Raw genomic sequence first — 14,801 nt, 5'->3', positions numbered from 1 at the left:
TGGCATAGCATTAGGCCATTCACCCTAACCAATCTATTACTGTACCAATGGGGAGATAGTTGCACAGTGGTATGTCTGGGGAGACAGATTCACATCCCACCACTGAAGCCGAGAAAGTTAAAAGTCAACTAATAATAAAATGTAGAAATAAAAGTTAGTTTTAGCATTGAAGCTGTGAAACTATCGTGGATTGTTTTAAAAACCCATTCGGCTTATTGATGTGCTTTATTTAGGGAAGTCTGCCATCCTTACTTGGTCTGATATACCAGTGATTCTAGACCAGAACAACGTGGCTAACTAACTACCTTCCAAATCCAGGTGTATCAAAACCAGTACAAAAAAGTCAGAAAAAAAAAATCAACTGAACACCTGGCATTGACTTAGGCAAAGGAAACACTATCATTCAGGACAACATACTTAAATAATTGAATACTAAAACTAAATATTCAAACATTAAAATTAAATATTCACTCTTTCAAGTGTGTATTACGTAGAAGGGCCACTGTAGCAACTCACCAAAGCTGCTTTGACAGCATCTTTCAACTTGAAAACTCTACGATCTGGAAGCACAGGGGCATCAAACACATGGGAACACAACGATCAAGTTTCCATTGAAGTCACACACCGTCTGACTGGGTTCCTTCACTATTAATGGGTCAAATTCCTGGTGTGTCTACACAAAATGAACTGCTGAATTTCAAGAAGGTGACTCACTACTTCAAGGGCAATTAGGAATAGGTGAATAAATGTTCATCTAAGTTGTAACATTCATGGCATGATAGAATAAAAATGTTACACCTGAGCCTTCTTCAACATTGTTCATTTAAATCTATTGTTATAATTGTCTATTCTTTTCTCCCACATGTTTAACAATATCTCCTTAAATGCATGCTTCATATTCAACGTGATGGAAAAATTACAGAAAATTAATTGGTCTTGTAAAGAGCCAGTACAGCATAGCAGACCAAATGACGACTTTTTGTGTTATAACCGTTCTGTGATTCTTACTTCCTGTCAGCAACTTCCAACGCCTTATCACTCCATGGGTCAAGGTGCTTCCTCTGATCTTCCTACTCGATTTCTTACCTATGAAGTTTTTTTTGTCATCCAGAACCTTCATTAAGTTTTGTATTTTGAAGGCCTTTGACTCTTGCAGTAGCCTGAGCTTAATATTGTCAGCTGATGCAAGTGACCACCTCTGGGTTGCCTGTAGTTTCCAGAATGTCACTGGATGGTGAATTTCTCATGATACCCAAGCATCATTTTCTCAGTGAGAGTGTATATTCCCTTAAAGTGTAAATTAATTATAAAAGTAGGGTTTCAGCTAGGTGCTTCAGACAAAAACCGAAGTAAATTGCCTTCTGTTTGACTTTGGAGAAAAAACCTAGCTTGGAAAAGGTGCAATGGGAATGATTAAACCACTAGCTTTGTTTCTTTAAAGAACTGATTTTTCAGAAGTTCTTCAGTTTTAGTTAGCACAAATTTGCAAACAACCTGCATTGATAAAGAATGTTCAACATCACAAAATTTCTAAGGGAATTATCAGGAGCAATTTAAAGCAAAAGAGCACAGATCACATAATTAGAGATGGCCAAAGTCTTGATCAGAGATAATTTTAAAGAGCATCTTAAATAAAGGTGTGTTGAGATTTGGAATAGACTTCCATAGTTTTATGACCTAAGCAGGATGAAGACTTATGCACCTATGGTGGAGCAATTAAAATCAGGGATGTTCAAGAGGTCAGAATTACATGCACACAGTTGTCTCAGAAGCTACAGGTTGAAGATGACAGATTAAGAGGGGCAAGGTCAATGGAGGGAAGAGGAATTAAAAATGAAAATTTTGAAATCAAGGCTGTTTAACTGGGAACCAATGTAGGTCAGTAGACAGAAGTAATGAATGAAATATACATGGGGAGAGTTCAGATGGTAAAATGTAGGGCATCTGCCTGGAATGTGTTGCAAGTCAATTCTAGAAGTGACAATGGCATGCATGAGATTTTTAGCAGCAATGAGCTGAGACGAGGGCAAAGTAATGTACTGTTATACATAATAATAAGTTTTCCTAGTGTTGAAGTAAATATATTTGGAAATTCAACTCAAGTCAAATATATGACACCAAGGTTACAAACTATCTGAAATTAGTCTCAGACAACTGCTAGGGTGAAGGATGCATTGGTGGTTAGGGGATGGTTTAGAGCAGGGACTAAGAGCAATGACTTTCGTCTCCCAATATATAAATAGAGGTAATTTCTGTATGTCCACTACTGAACATCTGATCAGCGGATTAATAATTCAATAGTCATGAAGGAGACAAGATAAACAGTGATGAGTATAGCTGTGTATTGTCAGTCTACTTGCAAAAACTAATGCTGTATCTTTGGATGATGTTACCAAAAGCTATATGCTCTGGCTACATGTAAAGTGTAAATGCAAGTGCAAAATAAATAGTTAACAAACTCAGTATTTTTATTGTCATGACTGAATTAAAAATCCAATTTTAATATACATTTTGATATAATTAGTGACTGGTTTAAAACACATGGAACAGCCCAATAAAGATGGCTACTACGATCATGTAATCAAAAACTTCTCAGAAGTCAAAGTCAGCAAAGAACATTTGGCTGTATTTACTCATTTTATATATAAAATATGAAAATTCAATTGTGTTTTTTTTAATTGTGTTGAGGGAGGTGAGTGGTCACAGGACAGGAAGTGCTCTTGTTTTTCTTAGATTACAGATGTGCAACTGACTGAATCTCAGGTGATCATCCAAAGACAACACCTCCAGCATTCCATTGGTAAACCTGAATCTAAAACTCTGACTCACCGGCATGATCCTTCCAATCAGAGGATGCAGTCCACTTGCCGATTGGAAAATGTTGTTTAAAACATACTCATACAAAATCCCATATTGAACCAAAATAAATAGACTAAAACAGAGAACATCCTGTCACATTTTTTAATCTTCACACACGATTAGGGACACGTGATTTCCCAAAGAATTTACCATGATATTTTAAATCAAATGGGCTGAGCACTTTGCGGATCCCCATCATGTTCATTGTTGCAATTCTTTCAAATGTCCAGGGATTCTGGTTGTTTCTGGCCTTTTGCTCATCTTCCTTCAGCATTTCCTCCAAGGTTTTCTTGCTGACTACCTTGGCAGGAAAAGGCAATTTCTTTGCAACTTCCAATAAAAATGGTTCCACTTCCTCAAAGGCACACCGACCTCCAAACTCTACAATAATCCGGCCATACTTAACTGGAGTGACATAGTGGTCAATGGCTCCTTTCCCGCCGCCCATTCTCTGACCTAACCCTTTGCGTGTGATGGGTTTATATGGAGCATTCACACGCCAGCGAGCAAACATGGTTTTGGGATCCATTTGTCGGTTAATGGTGAGGCGCATCATTTCAAAGTGACCCCAGTGAAGATAACCACCTCCGAGAGCCTGGGGGAGAGGAAGAAGTGAAAAGGAAGGAGAAAGGGGTGAAACCAAGAGGAGAGGAGAGCAAAGGGAGGTTAGGAGGATGGGAAAAGGGGTATGAAAGCATGGGAGGAATTGGAAATGTGGGGGAGATGAAGGGGGAGAAGATTAGGAAGAAAGGGAAAAGAATGTTGGAAATTAACAAAACATTAGTATTAAAACTAGTTTTTGATAGAACAGTTTAGTTTGTTTCATTACAGAGTCATAGAGATGTACAGCATGGAAACAGACCCTTTGGTCCAACCCATCCATGCCAACTGCTAAATTTTCTAGATTAAATTGTTCTACACAAGGTTTCAGGTTCAACACATTCAGATTTTGCTTTAGCCATCATTCTCCGCCCAAAAGGGAACATCCTACTATAAAGACCATAAAACATAAGAACAGCAGTAGCCCTGCTCTGCCGTTCAACGAGATTGTGGCTGTGCTTTTCTCACATTCACTTTCCTGTCTTTTCCCCCAAGCCTCGATTCCTCCACTGAGCAAAAATCTATCTCAGCCTTAAGCATACTCAAGGATTCTGCTTCCACATCTCTCTACGGCAAGGAATTCCAAAAACTCTCAACCTTCTTAAGGAAAAATTCCCCCTCATCTCAATCTTAAATTGGCACCTCTTTATTCTGAGACAATGCCCTCTGGTCCTAGACTCTCCCATGAAGGGAAACATCTGTTGGTTTTAACTCTGTCAAGCCCCTTAAGAATCCTCTATGTTTCAATGAGATCACCTCTCATTCTTCTAAACTCCAATAAGTAGAATCCTTGTTTAGCCTTTGGTCATAAGACAATCCTGAGCTGAAAATGTGTTGCTGGAAAAGCGCAGGTCAAGCAGCATCCAAGGAGCAGGAGAATCGATGTTTCGAGCATGAGCCCTTCTTCAGGAATGTAGAGGGAGGAAGAGAGCTTCTTCAAGGAAGGCATCCTTGTAAAAGGATTCGCAGTAGGTTAAAATCTTCTAGGAGAAAGTGAGGACTGCCCTCATAAGACAATTCCCCCCATAACAGGGATCATCCTAGTGAACTTTTTCTGAACTGCCTCCAATTAAATAATATATTTCCTTATTGAAGGAGACCAAATCTGCTCTGAGCACTCTAGATGTGGTCTCATCAGCACCTTGTACAGTTGCAGTAAGGTTTCCTTACTCATACTCCAACCCCCTTGAAATAAGGGCCAACATTCCATTAGCCTCCCTGCTCCACCCTGTGTGTTAGCTTTCTGTGCTTTGTGCATAAGATCCCCCAAGTCTCTTTGTGTTGCAGCTTTCTGCAGTTTCTCTTCATTTAAATAGCACCCTGTTCCTTTGTTCTCCCTTCTAAAACAAACATTTTCCCACATTATACACCATTTGTCAACTTCTTGCCCACTTAGGTCATAAAGGCATATTGACATGTTAAACTATTCCGTTACTATCTGGAAACTAAATTATTTTTCTCTCAACTTGCCTTTCCATTTATTTTTGTGTCATCTGCAAATTTGGCTCGAGTACATTGCAAATTAAAAACTTGGAGGAAAGGAGTCATTGTCAAATTATAATCCCAGAACTAATAATCTTCCCACTGTGAACAAACAGACATCAGTTTTTGCAGCAAAAACTGAATTGAGAAATGTTCCACACACACTCAAAACCTACAGTTTGAACACAGTCCGCACTCCACACTATCGCAAATTGCTCGAGCCAGTACTAGCAGCTCACTGCTCATCACAAAACCTTTGGTTAGACATAATGTTGTAGCTTACATTGAAGGAAACAAAAGTGAGCAGGGGGTGCCTTTGGTCAGAGTACACCCCTTCCTCACCAGTGTGTAAAACATTTTTTGCCCCAGACATGCCCACATGGTTTACGGTCATCTCAAAAACTCCCTAACCTTTTCCCAAACTGCTTTGGTTATTTCAGTTCTAGGCAGGGTCAAGGAATAAATACTTATAAACTGGGATCAAGAAAAGGAAAGGCAAAATCACACCAGCTGTGGACTGACCGACTGACCCTGGGGAAACAAGTTTTGCAATACAAATTTCTGAACCTGTAATCTGACATCTCGTTATACGATTGACTGTTTACAACTGAGCTCGTGTGTGGATGTCTAGGCATTCACAGAATTGTTACAGCACAGAAGGGGGCCGTTGAGCCTGTGCTAGCTTTTCAAATGAGCCTTACTACCTAGTGCCAAGCTCCTGCCTTTTTCACATGCCCTTGCACATTGGATGGTTATTTCTATCCAAACAATGAACCTGCCTCCACACCCTCACCAGGTTTGATGCCTAATGGGTACTGGTAGAATGAGACTATAATGGGGAGTTTTGATTTCAATAATCAAACTGATTTTTATTTATTTACTTAAATAAAAGTTGAATAACCTTGCGAATTTCTAGTTGGGTAATTCAGATACTTACTACAATGCCATACTCTCCTCGTGTGAGTGTATTAGCCCTAGTTGCTGGTCCACGAATATCTCCCAGTCTTTTCATCCAACGCCTAGACTTCTTGTAGTTAGGGACTTTATTGAGGAATTTTAGCTTCGGCTTCTCCGGAATGATCACATCTAAAAAGAGAAACTCTCAAGCATCAATCAGACCATCTCAGCCACTCATTATGCCCCAGCAAAGGTGTATATACTGTGCCCTTCTTTTTCACAGAATATACTTTGTGTTACAAACTTTACTTCAGAAACATACTTGTGTTGGACAGGTCCTCTGAAATTTTTCAAAGCCAAGGGGGCACCTCAAATGCAAACAAAGGATGAGAACTCCCACCCTACATTACAACAGCACCCCAACTTCTGTTAAACTGTCAAACCTGCAACATATGTGATTTAAAACAATACCATGTGGTGCATTTACTAACCAAGCCACTGGGATGACACCATTACCATAACAATTGCTCAAAAGCAAATGCTTTTCTTGTTTCCCATCAAATCCAATTACTGCTGTCACTCTCACTGCAACCCTGCCTGAAAGCACAACATACAGTTTAAAATTTCTTTCATCTCACCATCATAACGCGGAGGAATCTCATACGTCTTTAGTCCAGCAGGAAGAACCTTGGCATCAATCTGATATAGGCCTGTAGAGGAATTAGACGTTAACTGAACATGAGACAATCAATCACTTACAGCACCAGCATCTAGACGCTCCTTGATGCTTTTGTTGCTGACTATCACGGAAGATACAAAGCCAAAGCATATCAGATACTACAGCAGACTCAACTAAACCACATTTTAACAAAAGTTTAATAGCACAACTGTGATTCAGAATGCTTGCTTTTGCACTATCTACTTTTCTCTGTTTTCCCCGTTATCTCACTGTTGGTCACAAGACCAGATTTCGAGCCAGAACCATCACAGCTGCTTCCCTTCAGGAAGATGTGAGCAGTTTGTAATCATTCTGCGGGAAAGCGACCTTCCGCGAATCAAACCGCCCCCGTCCGAATCCAGGAAGGCCCGGCGTTACCTTTGCAGCCAGAGTTATTATTAATTCCCAGTCGGGCAAGGCCCAGGCGCCGGAGGAGAGCGGCCATTGCAGCGGTGTCACACCCACCCCGCCCCCCCCCCCCCGGAAGACACACTCGGCCGGACCCACACAAAGGTTCCGCCTGCGGCTCGGGCGGACACAAGGAGGAAGGACAGCCCCGAGCCTCTTCCATTGGCTGTTCATCCCTCTCCCGCCAGAAATCGGTCCCTGTCGCCCTTCAATTCCAGTCCCACGTTGGTCCCAGAATACTGTCCATGTGGCGTCCCAATCCCTATCTCCTGTTGGCCATCTGACCTCAGGCTTCCCGTTGGCCTTCTCCATCGATCTGCCTCTGCACCTTGACCCCTGAGGTAAAAACAACCTTGACCCCTGATACCTGCTGAAGGTTAGAGGGATGGGGGTGGGGGAAATGGTAAACGCAGGAATGATGACCGGGGAGTCCAGAACCAGGGGTCACAGTCTCAGGATACAGGGTTGATCGATTGATTTGAATATTTGGAGAAAGTGAGGACTGCAGATGCTGGAGATCAGAGTCAAACACTGTGGTGCTGGAAAAGCGCAGGCAGCGTCCCAGGAACAGGAGAGTCGACGTTTCGAACATAAGCTCTTCATTAGGACCGCCTCCCCCACACATTCCTGATGAAGAGCATATGCTGTAAATGTTGACTCTCCTGGGATGCTGTCTGACTGGCTGTGCTTTTCCAGCACCATACCTTTTGAATCTGACTTGATATATTGTCAAATGAACCTAAGTACTGTGAAAAGCTTTGTTTGCAAGCAGTACAGGCAGATCAGAGTAATCAAGGACATACAGATCATGGCGGGGGGGGGGGGGGGGACTTAAGACAGAGTAAGGCATCCAACTATGTCACACAGGATGTACATGAGGCAGGATCAACACTAACAAGATAACATTATTTGAAATTACAGCATCCATTCATGAGTCTAATAACACCAGGAAGAAGCTGTTCTTAAACCTGCTGGTGCAGGTCTGTTCAAGCTTCTGTGTCTTCTGCCGAATGGAAGTTGTTGGAGAGCATTAATGGGGTGAGATGGTCTTTGATGACATTGGCAGACTTTCCACAGCAATGAGATGTGTAAATAGTGGATGGGAAGTTAGCTTCCATGATTACCTCGGCTGTGCACACCACCTTCTGTAGTTTCTTATGGTTCTGGGCAGTGCAGTTGCTCAGAAAATTAACAAATTTAACATTTACGTGAAATCTGAAAGACATAAATTTAAGGTGAAGGGTGGAAGGTATAGGGGAGATGTCACGGGTGGGTTCTTTACCCAGAGAGTGGTGGGTGCCTGTGGGAGTGGTAGAGTCAGAATCTTTGGATCCCGTGACTGGGTGAGATTCTGAAGATTCCCAGGAGGCGTAGGCGCCAGCACCTTGCTGGTCTTTCCCTTCATCTCGAGCGCTGAATTGGCCCCTTTGTGTGAGAGGACTGGGAATCTGTGGATCGTCCCAGCGCTGGGGTTCGAATCAAACAGGGTTGCGGGTGTGCTCCCTGACCCATCTGTATTCCCCTCCCCACATTATTAGTGGCACAGATAACACAAGGTTTACAATATTCCTGGGAGTAATGAGTAAATCCCTTCGTGTACCAGTGTGTCGAAATAATGTCATACATCAAGAAGCCCAAAATGACGACGGCCACTCTACGACAGAAAGGCATTCAGGGCCTGTTCGCGATCTCCCCACGACGGATGATGAGTCAGATGGTGAGAGTACTGGCATACGATCATCTAACCAGGTAGTTCTGCAAGCACCAATGGTTGAAGTTGCAGATCCAGAAGGGCACTCAATGCTGGTCCACCAACCATGGACCATGAAGGATTTGGAAATAGCCTATGGGCAGTTGCCTGACCAACGCGAGGTTGGAGGCAATAAGTTCACTGATGAGGTGACAAAGTTCTGTACCGAGTTCCATCCTACGTCACATGAGATGAGACGTCTCTTGGGACGAAACTGGGTGCCGATGATCGCCAAAATCAAGTATAACTGGCCAGCTGTAAACATCCATGCCAGATCAACCGACCTGCAAGCAGAAGAGAACGGAGACTTAAATGCTTTTGCTGCAACGATGGCAACCGCCTGTAGGCAGGCATTCCCAGTGCGAATGGACATGACCAAAATAGCAATGTGTAAACAACGAGAAGGTGAGACAGTGTCCCAGTATCTTACGAGCCTCACTGAAGTCCATAACGTCCATAGTGGACTGAGACCACCTGATGACAAAACGACGGCAGAAATCACTGTGTACGAAGCACACCTGAGGACTAGCTTCATCAATGGAATGAAGGATGAAATAGCGAAAAAGGTAAAAGGCACATGTTTTACCTGGGATACAGGAAAGCTGAATTTGATAGAACCACATGCAATACATGCTGAAAAATTGCTTACCCAAGAGAAGGATAAGCAGAAATTAAAGATTGAACAGCAAGCACATAAAGCTCAGCTTACTATGATGTAATTGGTCATCCAGCCATTGGAAGGAGGTGCTGCGGGAGGAGAGAGAGGCAGAGGTGGAAGTCGCGGAAGAGGAAGAGGAAGGGGTCATGGAAGAGGTGCTGGCAGAGGTAGATCTGGCGGGTGCTCTGTTTGTGGAGCAATGGACCACTGGGTGAGACAGTGCCCACACAGACAGCCTCGATCGGCCCTGGAGGCTGAGCGGCAGGGTGACTGACAGGGGAAGGCTGAGGTGGAGGTGGGCCGCCCACGAGGTACAGGTAAGCCTCTTTCCTTTGTGCTTGACAACGAAGACTCTCTTATGCTAATCTCTTCTACTAACCTTACAGGCACTGAGACATGTCCCACCTTTATATTAAGCGCAGAGATTGCGAAGTGTGGACAATATGTTCAATATAACAATGATGCGTATTAAGTCGATGCCTACCTCTATGTTATATGTGGAAGGTACACCAGTTACTTTTTTGGTAGATAAAGGGGCAACATATTCAGTCCTTAAATTAAGCCAGTTTAGGCAATCGATGCAAATAAAGATGAGTGGAAGGTTCCTGAACACAATGGGTGCACCAGGAGTCATGCTGCGAGAGAGATTTTTCACACCCCTATTGTGCAAAACTAGAAATGGGGAACCATTCCAATTCTCATTCTTGTTATCAGAATTCTGTCCTTTAAATCTGATGGGTCGGGATCTCATAGGGAGACTGGGGTTGGATTTGCTCAGTACTCCGTTGGGCTTGGAGGTAATTCAAAGGGAAGATTTACCAGTGCAGGCTGTAAAATATGACCTATGACCCTGATGTACATCTATGAGTGGCGACTAAGCCAGAGAGCGATAAGTTCAGTGAGCGATTCACTCACCCTGGAAGAAAGCAACCCTATTAATCCTATTAACACCGATTTTCTTACTGGAGATATGCTGCATTGCACAGCACACACACACCGTGACGGCCCTGACGAACCATATGAAAAGGAGTGGTTCAGGAGTGATCACAGATGTGCAGTCAGTGTGAACCTATCTAAGCTATCTATAACAGCAAGCACACCCTATCTTTTTGATGTGGAAGGCTCCGCTCCTCACGTGTCACTGGCGAAAGTGTCCGGTGACAAGTGGCAGGATTTGGGACCATGGGTGCTAAAGGCACAAAGAACGAAAGATTGGGTCTTCAGGGACGATGTGGGTGTCTGGTTCAATGCAGATATGTGAACATATAAGAAGAAACTAAATTGGCTAACTCAGGCAGACAGGACAGTCCAGGTAACCCCCGCTAGCTCTGAAGAGCCGAGGAGGGTAGCTTGGCATTTCCCTAAGATAGAAGTCTTGGACCCAAGATTAAAAACGGTCCCTCCTGAATTGTGGGCAAAAGGCAAACATGATGTGGGGCTCATACGGGGCAGTGAACCCATCAGAATAACCCCGAAGTATGAGTATCATCCTTGCAGAGCACAATACCCATAAACCCGAGTCCATAGAAGGAATTATTCCAGTCTTTGAATCCCTCCTAAAGGCTGGAGTGATAATCTCCTGTGAAAACTCGCCGGTGAGAACCCCCATTTTTCCGGGCAAAAAGACAAACATTCCAGGTGAACCGGAGGACCTGCAGGCAGTCAATAACGCTGTTGTCCCACCCGCCCCAAACGTTCCCAACCCCTATACTATTTTAGCTCAAATTCCAACGGACAGTAAATGGTTCTGTGTTGTGGATTTAGCAAATGCCTTCTTTAGTGTTACCGGTGCACCCAGATAGTCAATTCTGGTTCGTGTTTTCATTCAAAGGGAAATTGTATACCTTCACACAACTTTGTCAAGATTACTGTGAGTCCCCCATCATATATAATGAGGCTGTATGCAGGTATCTGGAGACTCTTGTTCTAACCCTGGGGTCAGCACCTCTGCATTATGTAGACGACTGCTTAATAGCGGCACTGACAGAGGAACAATGTGAGAAGGATACCCTTGCACTGCTCTGCCATCTAGCGAGGGAAGGGCACAAAGCCAGTCTCGCAAAGCGACAACGTGTGCAACAACAGGTGAAGTGCTTAGGTCATTTAATATCTGAACAAGGGAAGGCTATTGGTCAAGACAGAGTTCAAGCAATCCAGCAAATTCCAAAGCCTCACACAAAGAAACAATTGCTATTTTTTTTGGGCATGTGCTCCTACTGTAGAATGTTTATCCCACATTATGCAACCCTTGAGGCACCCCTAAGTGACATAGCCCATGGCAAAGGGTTGCAGAACCAGCGTCCGTTGCAGTGGGCCTCAGGCCGAGTGTCTTTGTTGAATTAAAAAAGGGCACTCCAAACTACACCTACACTGGGAATTCCAAATCCCAAAAAACATTTTGTACAAACGGTAGATGAGAAGCGTGCCTGCATGACATCTGTGCTGTTGCAGGATCATGGGGGAAAATTGAGGCCAATAGCTATTTTTTGTCTAAACTCGACCCCGTAGCGGCAGGATTGCCTAAATGTCTGTGAGCCATAGCTGCAGCTGAAAAGGTTGTTGTAGCTTCCAGGGATATAGTAGGCTATGGTTAATTAAGTCCTAGTCCCACATGCAGTATCCTTACTGCTTTCTGAGCAAACGACCGCACACATGTCAGCAGCACGTTGGCTCAGATATGATACTGTGTTATTGGGGATGCCTAACATTACAATAAAGGGATGTAATGTCCTTAACCCTGCTAGTTTTCTCTCCACAGAAGGAGATGGAGACCCACATGATTGTGTCGCTGTAACTAATGAAATTTGCAGCCCCAGACCAGATTTGCAGGATTCACCACTTCAGAATCCAGATGTGGAGTTTTTTGTGGATGGGTCAGCATTCAGGAGCAAGGAGACAGGCCAGAGTTGTGTGAGTATGCTATAGTGACTACCCATGAGATAGTCAAAGCAGGATCACTCCCTTCTCATCTGTCAGCGCAAGCAACGGAGCTAATTGCCTTGATTGAGGTATGTAAATTGGCTAAGGGAAGGACAGTGATAGCAGATACGCATTTGTCATTGTACATGATTTTGTAACCCTGTGGAAACACAGGGGCTTTTGACCTCCACGGAAAGCCCATCACACACCATGGCCTGATTCCTGACCTCCTGGAAGTGGTCCTATTGCCTAAATCAATCGCTGTGTGTAAATGTGAAGCCCACACAAAAAATAATGATTCTATTTCTCAAGGCAATGCGAGGGCAGACTCAGCAGCAAGAATGGCAGGCCAACAGCTGCCAAGTGATCAGTTTGATATGTGTATGACAAAAATTTGTACCCCAACAGCAGATGTACGGGAGTTACAGTCACAGGCCACACCAGAAGAAACGCGTGAGTGGATGAAAGCAGGTTGCAGTGTGAGGGAAGGAGTATGGTGTGGCCCCAATGGTAAACCCTGTCTACCATGATCATTATTTCCATTCTATGCCAAACTGACACACAGTAAGGACCATGTGTCAAAAGGGGGAATGTATGACAGTACAGGGATTTACTCATTACTCCCAGAAATATTGTGAACGTTATGTTATCTGTGCCACTAATAATGTTGGATGGAGAATACAGATGAGTCAGGCAGCACACCCCCAACCCCAAACACTCTTTGAACATTTACCGATGGATTTTATTGAACTAATGTCCAGCGAAGGGAAAAGGTATTGTCTGGTAATATTTGATACATTTTCCAAATGGGTGGAAGTGTTCCCCACATCTAAACAGGATGCCAGTGCAGTAGCCAAGGCTTTGCTAACGGAGATAATTCCGAGATGGGGCATCCCTGAAAGGCTTAGTAGCAATAATGGGACACCGTTTGTCAATAATGTCCTACAGCAGATCAGTGATTATTTGGGAATAAACATGAGACAACACTGTGCCTACCACCTGGCGAGCGGTGGGGCAGTGGAAAGAGAAAATGCTACCCTAAAAAATAAATTGACAAAATGTTGTGAGGAACTAGGGGGCAACATGGACAAAGGCACTTCCGATTGTGTTAATGTATATGGGATCTAGGAGGAGAGGAAGAGCTAATCTTAGCTCGTTTGAAATTTTGTTTGGTAGACCGCCCAACACAGGAATTGGCACAAGACCTTTTGCCACTTTTGTCTCAAATACAGAATCAAGTGAAAGCAGCACTACCCCAACCAGCAGGAGGGAAGCTGCGCGATCTGGAAGCTGGAGACTGGATAGTGGTGGAAGACTTCAGGAGGAAAAGCTGGAAGGCGAAGAGGTGGCTGGGACCGTTTCAAGTGCTCCTTACAACACGGACAGCCGTTAAGATCGCCAAAAGAGCCACGTAGATACACGCCAGCCATTGCAAGGGTGTAGCTGGGCCTGAGGAGACATTGGACAGCACCGGAACCAATGAAGTGCAATTAGTGATTAGAAGCCTCATACAAACATGAGGCTGCCCCAGCTCACACTGTTAGCAAGCGCCCTGGTAGGACTATTCATAAGGGCAGGGGCAATGGGATACAGCTGCAGATGGTAATCTTAACTGAGGGTGCTCAGGGGACCTTCACAAGCGACCCATGGCCATTTAGAAACCAGGACGACTATAAATGGGATAATAAATATTTATGCAGGGATCCTTGCGGCGCCGGTGACTGGCACTTAGTAGTAGCCACCACGGCCAAAGGGACACCTGACACAGGAAATAGATATTCTATGATCAAGGTAGGAGGTGCCAGGGCGTGGATGATAATATCCAAGACTCAGAAGAATGATGAGGGAGTCTGGTGGTGTGGAATAGATAGACCCTTCTCCAACATCTATACGCAGGTGAATATAGTGGTACAGTCACCCCCCCCCCACCCCCCCACCCCCCTCCACCCTCCCGAGATGCAGTGCAGAAGGTCCTACAGAAGATAGTAGCACCAGGGCATGGCAACCAACCAAACCAGGTCATGGACCTAACCCCAAGCAGGGCAGTGGGCATTAATGTCACACCTGAATCCGAAGGGAGTCGGCCAGGGCTCGAGAGAGAGTCTAACTCAGTAGTGGAATTGGCCCTGCAGGAAATAAATGGCGTAAATGTGACACCAGTAGGTTGGGAGTTACGAAGGGCCATTGCTTTGGCCCTAATACAACACCGGAGATTAGACGTTCGCTATCCTTGTTGGATATGTTTGCACACAGCCCAACGATGGACTGCCGAACCAATCACAGAGAGCCTGGTGAGAAATACTAGCTGTCTGCTTCCACAGGCGGCGACTACCCTGGCCCTGATAGGGGGAGTAATTAGGACAAATCTCACTCCACCACCCGGACTCAAGGCTATTACACAGAGAATGTCCTGCTCTGTGCACTCCAGCTCACACCACGTGCTGAGTCAGTATCTCGCTCCGGGCTACACCAGCTCATGCTATGCCAAGACAATGTCCTGCTCTGGGTTT

At 44.3% G+C, this 14,801-nt stretch overlaps 2 protein-coding genes across 2 annotated transcripts; one reads left to right on the top strand and one right to left on the bottom strand.

Annotated features, from left to right (window-relative positions):
* Positions 1-2,947: 2,947 nt before the first annotated feature.
* mrpl16 (mitochondrial ribosomal protein L16) lies at positions 2,948-7,057 on the bottom strand. The gene is made up of 4 exons (XM_043686202.2): positions 6,935-7,057; positions 6,477-6,548; positions 5,879-6,027; positions 2,948-3,454 (listed from the first exon to the last, which is right to left on the bottom strand). Exons 1-4 carry the CDS (start codon positions 6,999-7,001, stop codon positions 2,969-2,971), a joined length of 774 nt encoding a protein of 257 aa, XP_043542137.1. The 5' UTR covers positions 7,002-7,057; the 3' UTR covers positions 2,948-2,968.
* An 820-nt stretch (positions 7,058-7,877) lies between these two features.
* On the top strand, positions 7,878-14,198 carry LOC122547599 (uncharacterized). The gene is made up of 3 exons (XM_087973741.1): positions 7,878-9,689; positions 12,131-12,282; positions 13,524-14,198. Exon 1 carries the CDS (start codon positions 8,543-8,545, stop codon positions 9,431-9,433), a length of 891 nt encoding a protein of 296 aa, XP_087829867.1. The 5' UTR covers positions 7,878-8,542; the 3' UTR covers positions 9,434-9,689; positions 12,131-12,282; positions 13,524-14,198.
* Positions 14,199-14,801: the final 603 nt, after the last annotated feature.

The sequence above is a fragment of the Chiloscyllium plagiosum genome, unplaced genomic scaffold, assembly GCF_037043375.1.
Source record: "Chiloscyllium plagiosum isolate Xiang-an unplaced genomic scaffold, Cpla_swu_hap1 HiC_scaffold_26, whole genome shotgun sequence".
In the NCBI taxonomy this organism is placed as follows: Eukaryota; Metazoa; Chordata; class Chondrichthyes; order Orectolobiformes; family Hemiscylliidae; genus Chiloscyllium; species Chiloscyllium plagiosum.
Note: the sequence above shows the minus strand (reverse complement) of the source record. Positions and strands in the feature narration are given on the sequence as shown.